Here is an 18,821-nt window from a genome sequence, read left to right on the forward strand (position 1 = left end):
ATGAATTGCTTGGACAGGGAGGGGGGGTGGGGGGGGTGGAACGGTGGCACAGCGGTTAGTGCACCATCCGTGTCGCTTTATAGCGACACGGACTTGAACCTCGGCTTTCCGGAGTGCCGTGTTAGTGCACTGACATTGGTACGAGGCCCCTTGAGCCACCTAGCCACCTCCATGCAACTCTTTGTATATTTTCTGCCAATATAAGTACAGCACTTGAAGGTGATTTCTCTTGCTGTTCTCTTGCCTGGGTTTGAATAAACAGAGCTGAAAGGTGTGAAGGTTGATTTTAATCAACCTCACACCTTTCAGCTCTGTTTATTTGTTATATTATTATACGATGCAACTCAAATATTTCCCCAAGTGGAAGGTTTAGGCGATTGGGAAACGTCATTAATTTTGTTGAAATTTTAGGAAATGACCACAGGGGTTCACTTTGTCCTTTTGGCCATGAAGATGGCACCGCAAGTCAGCGGCGGCGGCGACGTCACGTAGACTCGGCAGGAGCCGCCAGGGACAGGTACCCTTGCTCCATGTTGACATTTCGGTTTGCTGCCGGTTGACGCGGCCAAGCGGTGGTGAGATATAGGTGATGTTTTGGGCAATGAGCCTTCACGACGCATATATGTGTGAACAATGGCAACTCATCACCGATGTGTTATAAATAAGGGACATTACATGAAACGTCTCCGATTCTATATATGTATGTATATTTGTTTTCCTTCTAAGGCCACGCCGTTATTGACGAACGCATTGAGTCTGTTGGTTGTCTAGCGGTGGCGGTGGTGGCGGTGGCGGCGTCACCGGATGACTTTGTCATTACGAGGCAGGTGCCTATCGCGCTGTTTTAACAGCGGTGAACGTAATTGGCGTACTGTTTGCTGGGCGTGCAATTGTAAGAGCGAATGTTTCAGCTCGTAGGGGAGATTTCAAAGGGGGGCGCGTGTGCGGCCCCCCCTCCTTACGTTATGAAATTGGACATGACCGATGACATTTCCGAGCATTGTAACACGAGCCGCGTTAAAGATCGACCGTAATGCCATCGTTGAACGGTCATTCATCAACAAATGAAGTGGTTTGCGTTTGCTTTGATAACACAGCTGGCCAAGCGACGGAAAATGTCACTTTGGAATCCGCCGCAGTGGGAACTCCGCGCGAGGGATCATTCTGAAGTGGAGCTGACTGTCGTTGATTCGTACGTTGCCAATTGGCCATTCCGCTGGTGTGGGACGGTGGCTTAGCAGGTGAAACCGCGGCGGAATGTTGAGTCTCAGCCTCCGCTTACGTTGGTTGAGGAGATGTTAAGAATGTCAATTTACGGTTCTAAAGCGTAGGAGGTCGTGGGTTCGATCCCGACCCTGACGATGCCTGTTGTTGTGTTTTTGGAGTGTGCGTGTTGTTTCTCTCCCCGTGGTGGTCACGAGGATTGTTCTCCGGGTTCCTCCGGTTTTGCCCTCCGCCACATTTAGAAACATGCACTTAGATTATTTGGCTGCTGCTGTCACCTGTTACGCCCGGCACGGCACACGAGGGGGTGCGTGGCCAGCACCACGCCCGGCCGCCTTTGTTTCCCCAGTGGCGATGTTTACACACCGCACCAGGTACTCGTTTGAGGCCGAGTCGACCTAGGAGAGGCCCAGGACCGGTTTGATAAGGCAGTGGACCTACCACGACACCACTGCCCCCCAGACGCACACAAAAGGTGCCCCCCGTGAAGCCTGAACAGACTCTTGGGGCAAGTGCTGCTAAGCGAGTAGCACCCATGAAGACCACACACACTCACAGACACACGCACAAAACAAACAAACGCACGCACAGACACGCGCAGGCACACACACACGTACATCCACAGAGGAATGAGACACGCACGGCTGACATATGCAGGGCGGATTTCATCACGGCAATCTTAAAAAAAAATCTCATCAGATAAGTGTCATTCACACACCGGTGCACCCTGATGCAGCGGATAGACGGAGCGGTGGGCACGCTCAGCGATATTACAGACTTGTTACGCTTTGAGCATTTTTAATTTGGGGAAAACTGCGAAAAACGTGACATGCTATTTCACAGCACATGTATAATGCATCTGAATAGAAGAAGGTTTACATTGCAGCCGTCCCCTTGCCACTTATACTTGAACTGACGTTGGTTATGGCCGCGCATGATTTGTTCCAGCGCTTGTGGTGTTGATTTAGAATTTTGCTTTGCACATCTGCGGACCTCTTTTTTGCCAGTCCGCTGCTGGATGAGGGGCCTCGCGCACACCTTGTGGTCCCCGCGAGAGATGTTTGACCGTTCTTCACCAACGGTGGTCCGTGCCGGTCGGTGAACGGCGGTGGTAGTGCGGTGACACCGATGGATTTTATTGCACGGCTCACTGCTGCTCGGAGCGCCTTCCGCACATGTGAATTGCTCATGGCCATAAATGCACCATCCAGGTGCCACTCTGCTGAGCTTCCGAGCCTGTGAGTTCATTCATATTCGTGGCATTACGATTAATTAATGTGTGTGTGTGTTTGGGGAGCGGTAGTGTAGCGGTTTATGCACTGCGCTACGAACCCGGTGACCCGAGTTCGATTCCCGTTCATGGCCAACACCAGTGAAGATTAACTGAACCGGTCATGGGCCTCCCCCAGGTCGACTCGGCCTCAAATGAGTACCTACACACTTCTCAAATGAGGAGAAGTGTGTAGTAAACATCGCCACTGGGGAGACAGACGCCCGGGCGTGGTGTTGGCCACTGACCCCCACGTGTGCCATGCCGGCCTTCATTGGTGCTACTCGCTAACAGCACTTGCCCCAACAGTCTGTTAAGGCTGTACGGGGGATGTATTGTCTTTGTTTGTTTGGAAAAAATGTTTAGGATATACTCGCAGCGGGAAAGAGGATACAGACGTCATGTTCGTACACTTCTCACAAGTCTCCTCCTGTACTCGGAGCATCAAAAGTAATTAAACATTTTATCAAATAATAAAATGGCAAGATAATGTAATGTTTTTTTAATTATCTCTAGCGTTTAAATACTATTCTGGGGACAGAATTATATTAATGGGAGCAGACAATTTGAAAAGTTGGATGAATTTTTAATTAACCGCATCAGCCTTGTGCATTCATTACTCACACGTCTTCAATGTCGCTCTTTTTTAAACGTCTTCCCAACTCGGTTCAACAGAATTCAATTCAACGGAAGATCCCTTGTAGCCAGCTACCCAGCTAGTTTTGGTGGCAGCACCCACTAACAACAGAGAAGGAGCTCAGCCAGCAGCCAGCCAGGAACCTTGAGGCATAGATAATTGTTTTTAATAATGACTATTGCTGACCTTTCCGAGGCTGCGTTGTCATGGAAGTGTCTGGCTATGTTAACTTGTTCCCGCTGAAGTTAACTTCCCTCTTGCAAATGTTACCCTGGGCCTCTGATAACCCACATGTGTCTCGTTCACTTCTTTGCTTTAGTGAAATAGACAGCTGTCAAGAGTTGATTTGCTAAAAACCGAAAGGCTAATTTAATCCTGTGCTGTTCTTTGTTCTGTTCCCCTTTGGCAGATCTTATGTTTTTTTTTTTGCTATTCTGACGAGCGAGCGAGCGAGCATTTGTGGCCGATAGGAGAAAAGAGCGCCACCCCCGTAGGTGCCAGTTTGATGAATATTTGAAGAGGCTGTGGCATCAAGGCTTTAGCCGGCGCTGGGCAGGAAACGGTCAGCGAGAGCGCCTCCCGAAAGCGCCAAATACCCTGCGGGCGCGCGCAGGCACGGAGGCCCGGGCAGTGGAGCGCTCAGCCCCACGAGCTCCGGGCCGCGCTGTGACCTCCGTTTCTAACGAGCTTTGATGTGCGGTGAATTTTAGCTTAACTGGCCATCCATTGGGGGGGGCGGGGTGGGAGGCGTATATTTGGAGTTTGCGTGTCTCTCTCCCTGTGGTCGCGTGGATTTTTCTCTGTGCCCTCTGGTTTTTCCCTCCACGTTTAGAAACATGAGTTTAGAGTATTTGGCTGCTCTACATTTACACATGGCAAGCCACTTCCTTGAGCTATGATTTGTGGCCAGGTCGCTTCTAAAAAAGAGCTACATAGCTCGGTGGGTTTTAACTGGCAAAATAAAAAGTTTAGTTGAGTAAAAAATTTATTTTATTTTATTGTGCGCTGGCGAGGGGATGCCACCATCTGTTGCCAACTCCCGTGCAATAGAGCGTTGGCGAACTGTGGTTGGTTTGGGACAGCGGTTGATTATTTGGTTGTTATTTTTGTTCACTAAGTTTGTGGGTGAACTCTTCAATCAAGTGAAGAATTCATGACCCGGTCGCACGCTGTGAAGTCTCTTTCGCCTTCCTGGTACTTTCCCCTACTCGTGTCGAGCCTGGCTTCCTGCTCCACTTCCTTCACTCACTCGTTGTCCTGCGCCTCAATCTCCACGTCCCCTCCGCGGACCTCGCCATCCCGGCCTCACCTCTTCAAACCACCTCTTCCGCGGCCTGCCTCTCGGTCTCCGCCCTCGTGCGTCCACGTTCGTCCACCTCCCTCCATCCGATGCGGTGTCCCCCCCCCCCCCTCGTTACGACGAAGCAGTCTTGCAGGTGCGTGTTAGTCTTTTCTTTGTATCTCGCACTGCCTCCACTGTGTACAGTGTGTTTTGTGGTGTTGTGTGCTTTTTTTACTGGTTGATGGGATGGGGAGTTTTGTTGTATGTGGAGAGACAGATATCGGCCTTATTGTGACGCCCATTGTCTCGAGCTAACATTGTAACCCGACGAAAATGCGAAACCAGATTGCAATCTATAGGACTGCTGCCTAATGCCAAATCATAACAACCTGTGATTGGTTGTACACATATTCTTGGTTCTTTCGGTAAAGTCACGTAGAAGGGAAATAATAAAATAATACAAATATAAAACAATAAATATTCTCACGACGTTTCGACTGCAACACAAGCAATCATCATCAGGTGTGAAATCCACAGTCACGTGACCACAGCACTCTGGTGTGTGTGTGTGTGTGCGCGTGTGCGGCACATGTGCGAATGTGTTTACATCACGCACGCACTCGAGTTAGCGCTCAGTAATTGGAATCGCACGAGCGTATTCCCACATTCACGGGGAATGTTCCATCGCACGGCCGCATCTCCACGTGGGGGCCGTCACTCACCCCCATTCCCCTTTATCCGAAGCGTGACCCTTGCCGCCCGCTCCCCCGGCGCCGAGACCTCCACCTCACACTTCGTGGAGCTGCTGCCGAACGCCGCGTGTTGGCTCCACGCCTCTCTCTCTCTCTCGTCTCGTCTCGTCGGGTTGCATTTGACGGATGTGCGCGGCTGCAAGAGAGATCTTCGCGTGACGATGACAAGCCACTTCGTTGAGCTATCGTTTGTGGCCAGGGCGCTTCTGAAAAAGAAGCTAATGGCTCCGTGGGCTTTACCTGGTAAAATTAAAATCGATTCCTCCCCCCCCCCCCTACACTTTGCACTCTTGTTGTAACTGTCTGACCGGCCCCTACTGCACATCTATGAAAAAGAGCTTTACAGCTCATCGGATTCCTCCAGTATAAATGAAAGATTCTGATTGATTCCAGAGGGCTTCTGCACCCCCTTGGTTTCCGTAGCCCGCCGTCAGGCCAGTGAGTGGGCCGTACGTGCCAACGACGCAGACACGTATTCCCGCCCAATTGTGTTGCCAAAATCTCAAAAGGTGTTTGTGTTTTGTTCACTCTGAACGTGTTTAGACGTTCCGCTTCCCTGACAACACGAAGGGGTTGTCGCTTGCCCTGCGTGGATGAACAACTGCAAGAAGGTTGATTTGACTTTGCATCTTGAAAATGCCGCCCCTTTTTTTTCGCATCAGGCTATGTCCCCATTGGCTGCTAGACTTGTGTGCGAGCCCCTTGAACCGGCCTGTGTTAATCCAAATTAACAGCAATAATTAATTGTTTGGAATTCGTAACGCACGCAGGTCGCCGTTCACGCCCTGCGTGAAAATGATCCAAGGGTGCGGGAAACCACGGACAAGCGGGAAGGCAGCCAGAACCCGTGCCAACAATTGCCCAAGCTCTGTTGCCCTATATTGTGATGTTTGGCCAACTCCAATGAATGTTATTTAAATTCACGAATAAAAGTAGGGCATGTCAAACACTTTCCCGGACAAATAGAACGGTGCGTTTCCATTCCTCATTCATAAACGTGCGAACCGAGACTCGGGCCAAAGTGGCCGCTGATCACAGTAGCCTTGTTGCAGTCTTGAGTTGAAGCACGACCCCCAGCAAGACGCGTCGAGAACAACACCTTTCACTGGCCGGCTGAAGATCATCTCGTCCTCGGTACGGACGGGAAGCCCCCCCGCCGCTGTTTGCCGTTATAAACCGCGTGGACGCGCACGCGGGCATTTTCCGGGGCGAATCAGAACCTCTCGCTGCCGCGCGGCGTGGTAAACGAGCCGTTGTGCGAGCGCGGCGTCGTGTGCACGCCGGTGTGTCCCCCCCACCCCCCGCTTCCCCCTCCGCCACCCCGAGGATCGCGCCGGTCAGTGTTTGCGAGGTTGTTGTTCGCGCCCGGCACGCGCCGGTGCCGGGCGCTGGTGGAGAGAGAATCGAGTGAGCGTTTGATTCGGCCGGGTCAGGGTCAGGGGCGGACGGACTGGCGTGCTCGCGGGCTCGCGTTGCGCAATCGCGCCCTGCCAAACATCGCGGCTGGATGCTTTAACGCGCGGCGGTGCGCGAGGACATTTTGTCGGTCATTTTCATTTGAAACGCCGCTAATTTGTGTTGCGTAGTAAAAAAAAAACTCGCCGTGTTGGATTTCCGCACGTGTCTGTGCGAGCGCGAGCAACGCTCGTCTCTCCCCCCGTTGCCCAAATCGACTCGGACTAAAGAATGAGAACGTGGGGCACTGGGCAGCGCAGCGCCTGAGCCGCCCGGCTTGACGCGTGGTCATCTCTGTTACACGCGCGCGTCGCGGGCCAGTCCGGAACGCTGCGTGTTCACACGAAAGCAGTGGACGGATAAATGGGGTGGTTTTTTTTCTCTCGACACTCCATTTATCTTCATTAGGACTTCATCATCCTCCTACTCCTCCGACCCCCGCTCCTCCTCCCAATGCGCGTCCCCTCTACCCGCTTGCTCGCATCTCATCTTCGCTCCCTTGTTTGATCCTACCCCCTGCCCGCCTGCCAACCCGGGGCCGGTGACCCCCGACCTCATTCATCGACGCACCGGTGCCGAACATCACCGTCGTGCTCTCTGCAACGGAGCGTGGGCATCCGCCTGGAGGGCTCACAGGGCCCCGTTCATATCCTGGGCCCAGCCAGACTCAAATTTTACGCCGCTTCTTCAGTTCGTTTCCGTCCACCAAAGGTCTACAAATGTCCTTTGGCTGGCGAGCGCATCTTGGCGCGAGCGGCTTTTCTGCCGTGGCGCAGGGGAGGGGGGGGGCGGCCTTCCTCGAGCGGTGGGCAGAGCGAGAGGCGTCACGCTGTCTCTTGTAGCCATAGCAGCAGCAGCTCTCTAATTGTGTGGCCAGGTTGGATCTTGAGCTGGTCGAGATGGTTCGTGCCAAGGCGGTTGAAGTGCCCTCTTAGATGTAGGGCTCCGTGGCGTTGTATACTTATTTCTACTTATTTATCCTTCCATACTTTGGCAAAGAGAATTACGAAGTGGCGGCCTTTGTCTCATGGCAAAGGCGCAAGACACCGGCGGCCCAAGTGGAATGCGCGCAAGAAATCCTTTCCTCGCGGATCACAAAATAGGACGTTGCTTGCTCACGTCACGAAAAGTCGTTAACAAGTACCCTGTCTGCCAGCCGATTCGTAAAATATCGTACACACGGAACCAAGTGGTCCCTCCCGCGTGGCATCTCAGGTCTCGCTTTGCAACAAAAGCGTACTTTTTTTATCGGGAAGGGCTCTCACCTTGTGCTAAACGGATCGAACTAAACTGGAATCGCTCCAGTGCCGATCGCTTGAGTCGTAACCTGAGCTGGGAGCATCACTCCCTGGGCTGCAATACCCGCTGCCAATCGGAGCAGATCCCCAGGGATAATCTCGATGGGACCCATCGTGGACCGTCCTTTCCAGGGTTGGCATTCGAGGCAAGGGAGATGTTAACTACCTCACCTGGTATGCAGGAGGTCGTGGGTTCTATCCCGACCCTGACGCCTGTTGTATATATGGAGTTTGCGTGTCTCTCTCCCCTTGGTCACTTGGATTCTTCTCCAGATCCTCCGGATTTTCCCTCCACAATAAGAAACTGCGTTTTGAGTATTTGACTGCAATAACATTTCCACAAGATAAGCCACTTTGTTGAGTTATTGTTTGTGGCTAGGGCACTTCTGAAAAATAGCTGTATAGCTCAATGGGCCTTACCTGGTAAAGGAAAATATAGTTTATAGTTTCAAATAGTTTGTATCTTTGCTCATGCTATCGCCTTCGTATTACTCGCCGCTTTGATTACAGCAACCACGCGACCTCGATGAACTCCCCAAATGTCAGGTGATTTGCATGACGTGGAATTCGACCTCGAGCCCTTTAACAAAGATCACGTTACAACTATCCACAACTCCCCCCCCCTGCTGCCTATTTGCCGGCACATCCAACTGTGCACGGGTCTCCTCATCGTGCGTTGTAAAAACAACAAGACAGTGCCCACCCGCTGCCTCCCCTGTCATGGGACGCTTCTTGTTCTCCCGCGTTGTTACCGCCGTCTGGAATTATTTTTTTACCAATTTGTTGTTTGCGTTTTCCCCGACACTTTATTTTTATTCGTTTCAATGTTGTAATATTTTTTTATAACCCCATGCGTTCCCCCCCCCCCCCCCCCCCCACGTTGCGGTTTCTCGGTTTTAGTTTTCTCCTCGTCTCCTCTTCGCCCCGAGCCTCGTGCCGCCCTGCACCTTCTCAGGAGGCGTTCCACGCGCGCGCTTAGCGCGAGCCCAACCAACAGCCTCACGTTCCAGCGCCGATGGGATGTTCCTATTTGTCCTGAGTGCAACCCTCTCTCAAGACCAATGCTTTGGGAGTACCACGCGTCGCTAACCTAGGAGGTTTGACGTGTTGACATGCGTGTTGCCGTTAACGCGGACAAACATGCGGAAAATGGCCAAGGCTGCCCGCGTTTGTGCCAACCGCTGCAACAGTTGGCAAAGCCTTGCCCACTCACCAGTTTTCCAGGGTCAATATCAACTAAAGCCATGAAACTAAACGACCTTTTTATTTCACCAGGTAAGGCCCATTAAGCTATGTCGCTCTTTTTCAGAAGCGACCCGGCCACAAGTGATTGCTCAACGAAGTGGCTTGTCATGTCGAAATTGACAGCAGCCAAATACTCTAAACGCGTGTTTCTAAATGTGGAGGAGAAAACCAGAGGACCCGGAGAAAAATCCACGCCACCACGGGGAGAGAGAGACACGCAAACTCCAAATATATGTAGTAAGTTGCAGGAGGCTTGGACGACGTAGTTGGAGGCAAACTTATTTATTAATACCAACTTATGTACAGCAATACATAGCACTTGAAGGGGTATCGGCCCCTTCACCCGTCTAACAGGGAGACCCAATGTCTAACCCCGCTAACCTACGCCCGGGTCCTCCACTATGGAGCTAGGGGAGGCTACCTATCCCAGCCCTGGTCAAGCTGGGATCCCGGCACCCTGAGTCTCCAGACCGGCTCTTATAAGAACGTCAGTCTGGGCTCTCGGGGCCACGCCACCGGCTTTCCCTAGTCGCTCCTGACAAGGACAGCGAGCCAGGGGAGCTCCGGGGCCTATTCTAGCTGGTCTTCACTCTTCGCTGGTTAAAGCTAATACTCGACCTCGAGCCCTCCGGCTCACCACCTTTTATAGCAATCGGCCCCCGGCGGGGGCCGTGGGGGATGCAGGTGCGGACGTCGGTGTGAGCACCTCCTCTGTGTACAGCCCTAACCTTGTGTTTGTTACCCATCGGTGCCCATACATCTTTACAATTACACCTCTACATATACATCAGGTGTCAGGGTCGAGATCGAACCCACGATCTCCTGCATACCGGGCGAGGGAGTTAACATCTAGCCACCTGAATGCTCCCCGTTATTAGCGGACTGCTCGCTCTCGCTTGTCCTCGCGGCCTAGCGACTTATCGACGTGACAGCGACCCTATTCCCAGGTCTTCTTTTTTTACTTCACCCGAGCGGAAGGAGCCGGCAGATGCGACGTCGAACTGCGTTTTCGCATCGCCGAGCAAACGGGGGGCGCCGACTGCGGGTCCACCCCCAGCGAAAGTCGAGCGGCTCTCTCGGCTCGACGGGGCCTCGGCGTGTCCCCGTCGTGACCCTGGCGGACTTTCGCTCGAGGTGCGACGGACACACGTAATGGGCGCTCCTCTGTCGTCGCGTCGTGAACGCCCCCCTTCGCAGTTTTAGATTTTTTTTAGCGAGTCGCAAAATTCCAGCTGCGCGCGGGGGGCCTCGGGGCCGCAGATTGAGGTATTGCTCGGCAGCGGTTTGCACGTCTCGTTGCGGAAGCGACGTGACGGGCTGTTGCCGACGGCCTTCGGTCTGTCTTCGAGGAATCGGTCGCCTCTCTGGGTTTAACACGAAGCGCGTGTGCGCCGGTTGTCGGTGAACAAACTGAGACGGTAAACTGGTCTGTACGCGAGATCTTCTCGTTTGCTTCGGGTGACTGCCAGGAACGTTTGAGCTCACCAGCTAATAGGTACGTGAGTACGGGGGCTGTACGTGTACTTACAGCCATTTGTCCATCCACTGCTGGGTGAAGGCCTCCCCACACCTTGTTGGTTGTGGGAGTTGTTTGACCATACCTCGCCGCGCTCAATCATGCAGGTTGGTGGAGGTGGTGGGGGTGAGGGTGCGGGAATCTATGACCGCTACAGATATCGCCTCGGGCACGAGATTGCCAAGTAGGTTTAGCGAAATGCTATACGTTTCAATTGCCGCACGACGAATCGTCGTGTTACCCGCTGTAACGTTTCTTCTCCGTTGGGGACAGCGTCGCGAACCGTCACGGACAAAAAGTGTTTCTGCGGTTTTTGGGCCACTGCCTGACATTGGCCGTAGGTTTTTTTGCGTATAAATGATGAGCCCTCCCCCCCCACCCACCCACGCCGGTGTGTTCGTTGGCGTCATCACAGTCGGCGGGCGTCTTGTGCGATTTGAGCGATCGGGACGGGTCTGTCACAAGAGCAGTTTTCACAGATCGCGCGTCGTCACAAGAGCCAGCGCACACGCGTGCCTGGGGGGGGGGGGGGGGGGCCGCGGAGAAGCGGAGAAAGTAAATAATAAATCAAAGCCACTTTGCACGTGGGCATTGCGAAAGCGTAATGCGTTGTGACATGAATCGCGAGGCCAGGCTCAGGACACAGCATGTTTGCTGATTATGAGCTTGTGATTATATATCCAGTAAATACAAAGTGAGGTTATTCCGATTGGCAAAACAGATTCTTTGACGATTCTGTTTGGCTAGTGTGGACTCGGCCCAATGAGTTTACTGGTACTGTTATCTTTGGCGATTGAACGTCTTAACGCCTGTTTTATTGCCAGAAACGGTAAAAGCTATTCTTATTTTTGATATTTAGAATGTTTCCCACCAATCAGTCAGAGTCTCTCTTATACATGTGTAGTGACATAGGACGTCACTACTGTGTCGGCCAGTACGAGGGCTGGGGGCCCCAAGCGGGTGCCTGGGGGGTCACGTGGTGGAGGGACCCAGACCTTCCCGTGAGGTGGGGGAAGGGAGGGGTGGCCTGGGCGGAGCCGGCCATGCCGGAGCGGATATAAGCGGGGTGTGGATGCAGAGCGGGGCTGTTGTACTCCGACGTGAAGACGACATCATCGGTCCTCAAGTCCCATGTGAGACTGTTATCTGGTCCAACCCATGTGAGACTAGGCTCTAAGGAAAGCTGTCTCGGCTGTGGACCAATCTACTTCAAGGACAGTGCACATTATCAGAGTTATGTTTTTTGTTTGCGTTATGACTGCAGGTATTGTGGTCTATGTAAACATGACTCCTTGTCAAAAGGTGTCAGTTTTGTTGCCAGATAGAAGGGTAAAAAACCAATTATCATTGTAAATGTTGTGGCTTTGCTCTCCAACACACCGGTGTTGCTGTACTAGTAACGAATTGTCCACGTTCTGTTTACGTAACAAACCTTACTAATCGGCTGTGTCGGGTGGTGGCGGATTTAATGACACATTTATATATTTACGCGATCTTGCCCAAAAAAACCTCTATTATGGATTAGAGGCAGCCGCGTGCATAGCCACCACCGCCCGGCTGAACGTGTTGGAGGTTTTTCGTTCAGGTGGTGGTCAAGCCAGCAGACAATCGCGTCGGGGGCGGCGCGGCGCATCGCTGCGATGTCTCCTTCGTATTTGTGGATCGGGACATTGACCACAGTTGCAGCAGCAGCAGCTCGTCTGCTGCTGTTGCTGCAGCCGTGCGGTTTACGGCCGTTCTCCTGCTGTTCGATGCATTTGAGTCAGCCTAGCGGCGTGCGGTGCTCATTCAAAATCCCTGCCGAGACCGATGCAATCACGGCGCATATCAAATATTCTTGTTTTCAAAAGTCATGTTTTTTTGGCGCGTGGATCTTTGGGGTTTAAAAGCTAGGAAAAGGAGGTACCTCCTTTCCCTCGCGACTCCCTCTGATGCCGTCACTTTCCCTCAACTTTTCTAACAATTGTTATTCTAAAAGCCGCTCGGGCCAAATCGTAAAGCTCCCTGCACAACCCCCTATCAGTCCACAGCTGCACGTAGGCCTTCTCGTTTAGTCATGGGGGTTATGTTTGACCATACTTCACCACGCTGGCCAGCGTGGGTAAGTGAAGCAGGGAGGGGGGGGGGGTGCCAAGGACCGTTTTAGATTTCACTCACCGCTGGTGTTGTCCTCAGCCGGGAGTCGAACCCAGGTCGGCGGGTTCGTGGCGCGGTGCACCGCTAACCACCGCGTCCTACCGAGCCCTCCTCGCTGGCGTTCACGTGAGAGGCGCGCGGTCGGCAGGGCGGTCTCCATGCGACTTGAGTTTCACAGCACAACGCTGCCCCTGTGTTCCCTGCGCTTGATATTTTGGAGAGAGAAAAAGAAATGATGGCCATTGTCCGAGTGAGTGAAATGTGTAGAAGAAACCCACGTACCCGATATGGGGCGCCCATTGTTGGGGTTGTAAATAAATAATTAAAGAGCACCGACCTGTCTTCCGTGTAATAATGACCTTGTGTCGTCAGCGCCCACTTGAAATGCGGATACAATTTCAGGTTTTCTCGTGGAAAATATTCATCCAAAGCTTCTCTTCGGTTATGTATTTTTTCTCTCTCTCCGTATGGCTTCCTCGTGAGAGACGGAGCCATTAATTACGCTCTGCTCACCCGAAAGCCACGGCGCTGTTATAATTACGCTTTGCTCAATTCGGGAGAGCCTCCGTGAGCCTCGGAATGCTTTTTCAGGAGGGTCTTGTACCTACAGTGAGGGAAAAAAGTATTTGATCCCCTGCTGATTTTGTACGAGCCTGTTCCTCCCCTTCATGGGGGGTGTTGCCACTGGGTCAAAGGTTACACGCTGCCCGCACGCCTCTCAGTGGGATCATGGGGGGTGACCCCTCCCCCCCCCCCCCAATTGCTACCCCCCCCTTCCCCCCAGGGAAGTTTCTCGTTCCGCCTCTGACGTTTCTGCAGGGTCCAGACAACAGAAGGGAACGAGTCAAAGGGTAACTTGCACGTGCTGAAAGACAATATTCCTGACGAAGACTTAACAAAAACACAAGCGCCCAATATTTGCGCATCTTCGTGACAACAAACTGGTAGAGCGTTGCGCTTTATCAGCGGTTAGCACCACGCTGCGCTACGAACCTGGCGACCCGGGTTCGATTCCCGCTCACGGCCAACACCGGTGACGATTATTATTGAACCGGTCCTGGGCCTCCTCTAGGTCGACTCAGCCTCAAATAAGTACCCGGTGCGGTGTGAAGGAGAATTGAGTGCAAGAGTTTGCGTTGGAGAGTTCTAGCTGTGTAAGACGTAACGTGGAGGTGTTAAGAAGTTCAAACACCAAATAGACACCTCTTGCAAGGAATCAAGTCAGCATTAACCACAAGTATTTGTTGTGAACATGCAAACAAAACAGCCTTCTTCATCGCCTACCAGTGTCAGACCAGAGAACGCCAAAAGGCGGTGTTGCACTTTGCTTGCGTCACACAATACACCCCTCATAAAATCTTACAATGCTCGGTTATGTTTTCCTTTGTTGAGTCAAAAATAAATGCACGTTAATTCATTGTCAAAACCCATTGTGCCTCCATGCTTAAGCAAGCCTTACTTCCGTTGGCGACCCCGCAAACCAGTGATAGGCATTCCGCCTTCTTGTGGCGAGGACGGTCTGTCCGTAGGATAACCCTGAAAGCGGCTGTCGTTCGATCGACGCTGATGGGGCAGCGCTGGGGTTTGAGAGCCGTCGATGCCACGGCTCGATCGCCCCTGGCGAATCATCCTCAGGACATCTGCAGCCGCGCCGCTCGCTCACCGGTCCCGCTGAGTGACGTGCTGGCCACGGCGATCGTGGCGGAGACGGCGCACGGCGATGGGCAGATGTGATGTCAGTCGATGTGACCCCGGGGGGCGGGCTGGAGGAGGTCGCAATGTGAACGAATAAAGCACTCAACAATACACGGGAGGTTGTCGCAGCCAATATTATGATTTATGGTTGTTTGTTGTTGGATTAGGCCCACGCAAACGATCTGGCCAAATGTTGTTGTCGTAAGACCCTCCGCCACCCGACGCAGCCAAAGAGATGAACACACGCAGCGTGTGTACGACAACGCTCGCGCCTGTTATCATTGCTTCGGTGAGATGATGAACAATTCTCACCGCCAAATGTAGCCATTGGATAAGAATTCAATTGCTCGTGCCTAATCGCTGCCGGCTAGCCGATACAATCATCATTGTCGCGTTGATAAACGCTTGTTTGCCTGTGTCGGGTGCGGGGTGGGCATTACGCGAGCTAAGCCAACGATCAGCTACAAATGAACAACAGCGCGCGTTCAGAGCGATCGATGCTCGCCGCAGACCCCCCCCCCCCCCCGGGGCTCGCTAACTCCGCGCTCCCTCTCTTTCCCGCGCTCGTTGTGTTTTTGCGCCGCAGCAGACGTTCGCCGACGGGAGCCACTACGCGGAGCACGTCCCCGAGCGGGGCCTGGCCGCGCACGAAGCCATGAGCAGCTCGGCCTTCATCGGCTCCAGCATGATCGGTACGCCCCCTCCGACGCACGGCACGCCGGCTCGCGACGCACGGCGCCCTCCCACGCTGGGAGCCGGCACGCGCTCGCCGATTGTTCGGGCCACCGGGGATGTCCCAGTAGGCCTAGAGTAGGCCTCAACGCCATGCGCGGGCGGGCCGCCCAGACCCCGGGCTACCCTTCAACGTCTCGAGCCGAGCGGCACGCTTTTTCTCTCTCACCTGGGCCGACCCCGGGAATCGGCCGTGACGTCCGCATGGAGGGTGTGAATGTGTCGGAGTCGGCGCGTTTTTCCAGTGGCGCTCGGTACATTCCTAGGAACAACGCACCTCCGATTAACACGGTTGGCTACGTACGGTGAGAAAGAAATTCAACATACATACACAGTAATGCGTTTGTCCAAAGTCAAAACAGTACAGTTCCTCTATGTAGGACAAGGGTCTGTTTTTGTAATTATGTTTTATAATTACAAAAGTCTCAAGACTCTTCTTCAGAAAGGGGGCGATGTTTCTGCGTGTAATTCCAACTGAGTCATATGCAGGTAGTTTTTCAGCATCGGGATGTTTGGCCAATACTAGTAAGATGTTTTATCTCTTGGAAAAAACCAAAGGACGGGGAGGAGGAGGAAACCCATGCCAAACAGGGGCAGAACATGCAAACTCCGCACAGACAGGGCACCCAAGAGACCAGACGCCTGTGTTGGACAACACGAGCAGGTCCTCGCGAAACAAATAAAGACGCAGAACTCACACGGGCGACAGTCGATGCAGCCCCACTGCGGTGGGTGTGCGGTGGTGGAGTTGGCCCTCATCGCCACCCTCTCGATGTCCCACAACGCACTCGACGCTTGAGAGCAGCGCAGACGCAGTCGGACGGCGCGGCCAGCGCACCGCTCGCACGCGGACGCTGCGGCCCAAAGCCAGCACCCATCCTGACCACATCCTGCCAGGTACTAATTTTAGGCCGAGTTGACCTGGGGCATTGTCAGTGTCCGGGTTAGTATACCAAATGCGACACTGCGAGTTTTGCACAGTCGGCAATTGTCACCGGGTCGCGGATAGCAGAGCTCGGAGCGTGCAACCCACGATATGAATGTGGACGAGGAGGCTCACAATGCGCTTTTAAAATGCGATACCTTAAATAAACACAGCTGCTGCTGCTGCGGCGTTCGCAACAGGAGCAATGCCGGGAATGCTCTCAGGAACGCTGGGAATGTGCATCCGCATGAGCGTCACACCCTCCCAACCGCCCCTCCTGCTGTTACCCCCTCCCCCCCATCCTCCGCCCATCTCCCCCCCACTCACCCCAACCTCCCCGTGGAGCGGTGAGCCGCACAGATGTGCAAGGCAAATAGTGCTCGTGTGAACACTTGTTTAGCAAGTCTGTAGGGGGGTCAAAGGGCAGCGGGGAGCCAGAGGTCAGGTACCCGCAGGAAGTGTGAGTTGGCAGGTGTGTTTACGTGTCTGTGTGTACGTACGTGTGTGTGTGCGTGCGCGTATTTATGTGCGTGCGTGTACGTGCTCACTTTTACGTGCGGTGACTTGCGTGTTTTTCTGCATCTTGCATGGTTTGCTGGCCGCACTGTTAACATTCACAAACGACAAGGCTTTTACCATGTTTGTTAAACGTGAAAATACGGCTAAGGAAGAGTTAGGGCTTGTCAAACCCTGGCCCACCACCTCAATATGAAACCGCGTGGAGCCCCAATTAAACACAAGAGCAAAAAAAAATAACACCGCGGAACCGTTCGCACGAGGTTTATAAACGCGTACGAGAGACCGTGCGCGTCGTTGGAGGATGTGGCGAGCGGTTGTTCGAACGTCGCCCCTGTGCACATTCTGCGGCTGGCGTAGTGACTCCCAAGGAGGTACCCAGCGCCTCCGCTCGCTCGCTCGTGCTTCCCCCCCCCCCGTCCGTTTCTCAAATCAAAATCTCCCCCCCCACTTCCCCCCAGAGAAGTGACGATCCCTCACATGTCTTTGGGGCAGACATGAAAGGCTTCCCATTGTTGATAATAAATCTGTGCCTTATGTCTGCCTTTAAGGATGCTCTCAAGAAACGACAAATCCACGCTTAGCTTTGAACCGAAACGATCGTGTCCGCTCACGCGCGTGCCAGTTTGCGTTGAGGGTAATGCGTCTTAACAACGCTGTCTCTCCTCTCTCCCGTGCCGTATGTGTGCGATTAAGCTTTCGCTTTTAACGCAAGGAGGTCCCGCTTTCCATTTCGTGGCGAATAAAACAAATTGAAATTGGGCCCGGCATTTGGCATTCCAGTGCAAACTTTCACGGGTTAAGCTGGGCTCTCTCGGGTGTCGCGAGTTGATGGTCGCAGCCCAGTCACCCAACGAATGCACAGAGAAAATTGCAATCGCGTTACATTTGGTCTTGTTGAATAATTCAGCATAATCCGGCTCTGGGAATGAAAAACATGGGTTTGCCATGCTAAGAATGAATGGTGCCTACCGGGCATAGGTGGTCAACCGCGTCAGGAGCTAGCGGAGTGTATTGCCCCGATGTCTCCTTCGTATTTGTCGATATTTGTCGTGGGGTAGCGAGGGCCTTCGTGGTGTTCGTGAGGAATTCCGTGAAAATGTCTCTCAAGTTCACTCGCATTTGCATTCACGCGCGCGCGCTCGCGCAGGGACACGCCGCCACCGACGCCGCCTCCGCGCAAATAATCCCTCGTGCGCGCTCGCAAGGCAAAGATCCCCCGTATAGCCTTAACAGAACGATGGGGCAAGTGCTGTCAGCGAGCAGCGCTTATGATGGCTGGCACACAACACACGGGGGGGTGGGGTGATCAGCGCCACGGCCGGGCCGCCTTTGTCTCCCAAGTGGCGATGTTCACACGTCGCGCCGGGTACTCGTTTGAGGCTGAGTCGATCTAGGGGACGCTGAGGAGCGGTTCAGATAGTCGTCGCCGGTGTTGGCCGTGTGCGGTAATCGAACTTGGGACGCCGGGCTCGTAGTGTAGCGCGCTAAGCGTTCGCGGTCTCACACACGCACACACGCACATAATCCTGCGCACGCATGAACGCACCAGCACGGCCCGCGTGTATAATCCTTCACACACACAAAGCATCTTAAACACACAAACAAACGTTCACGCATGCGTGCACACGTAAACAGTCCAGTGAAGACAAAGATCCCCGGTTTAGGCCCGGAGAGGCAGTTGGGAAATCTGCCATCATCATCCGTTTGTGTGACTATTTATAGAACTGACAGCTTACAACCACACTTACTGCGGTTTTCCGGACACTTAAAGACACTAAACCATGTCGGCACCAAACGGTTACTGCCTTGTGCATTATTGATCCAGGTGAGACCCACTTTCAGAAACATTGTCTCCCTCGGATCGACCCCGCGGTGCCGAGATGTTAACTACCTCGCCCGGTATGCAGGAGGACGTGGATTCGATCCCGACACTGACACCTGCTAAATATTTGGAGTTTGCGTGTAAATCTTCCCCGTGGTCGCGTGGATTTTTCTCCGGGTCCTCCGATTTAGAATCGACATTACGATATAAATGTCCACGTGATAAGCCACTTGATTTGTGATAGCCAAGTCGCTTCTGAAAGAGAGCTACATATTATAGCTCAGTGGGCCTTACCTGGTAAAATAAAAATAGC

The 18,821-nt window shown here is 53.2% G+C and overlaps 1 protein-coding gene across 8 annotated transcripts in view; it reads left to right on the top strand.

Annotated features, from left to right (window-relative positions):
* Positions 1-18,821, top strand: part of LOC133355062 (transcription factor 12-like) — a 249,467-nt gene that overhangs the window by 102,393 nt on the left and 128,253 nt on the right. For 6 of the 8 annotated variants that reach the window (XM_061572335.1, XM_061572339.1, XM_061572332.1 and 3 more), the window contains exon 5: positions 15,097-15,202. In XM_061572335.1, coding sequence (XP_061428319.1) covers positions 15,097-15,202 — 106 coding nt within the window. The remainder of the gene's footprint in view (positions 1-15,096; positions 15,203-18,821) is intronic. The other 2 variants (XM_061572334.1, XM_061572338.1) reach the window with 1 other exon arrangement.

This window comes from Lethenteron reissneri, chromosome 50 (genome assembly GCF_015708825.2).
Source record: "Lethenteron reissneri isolate LAM-NWPU_2019-01 chromosome 50, ASM1570882v1, whole genome shotgun sequence".
Lineage (NCBI taxonomy): Eukaryota > Metazoa > Chordata > Hyperoartia > Petromyzontiformes > Petromyzontidae > Lethenteron > Lethenteron reissneri.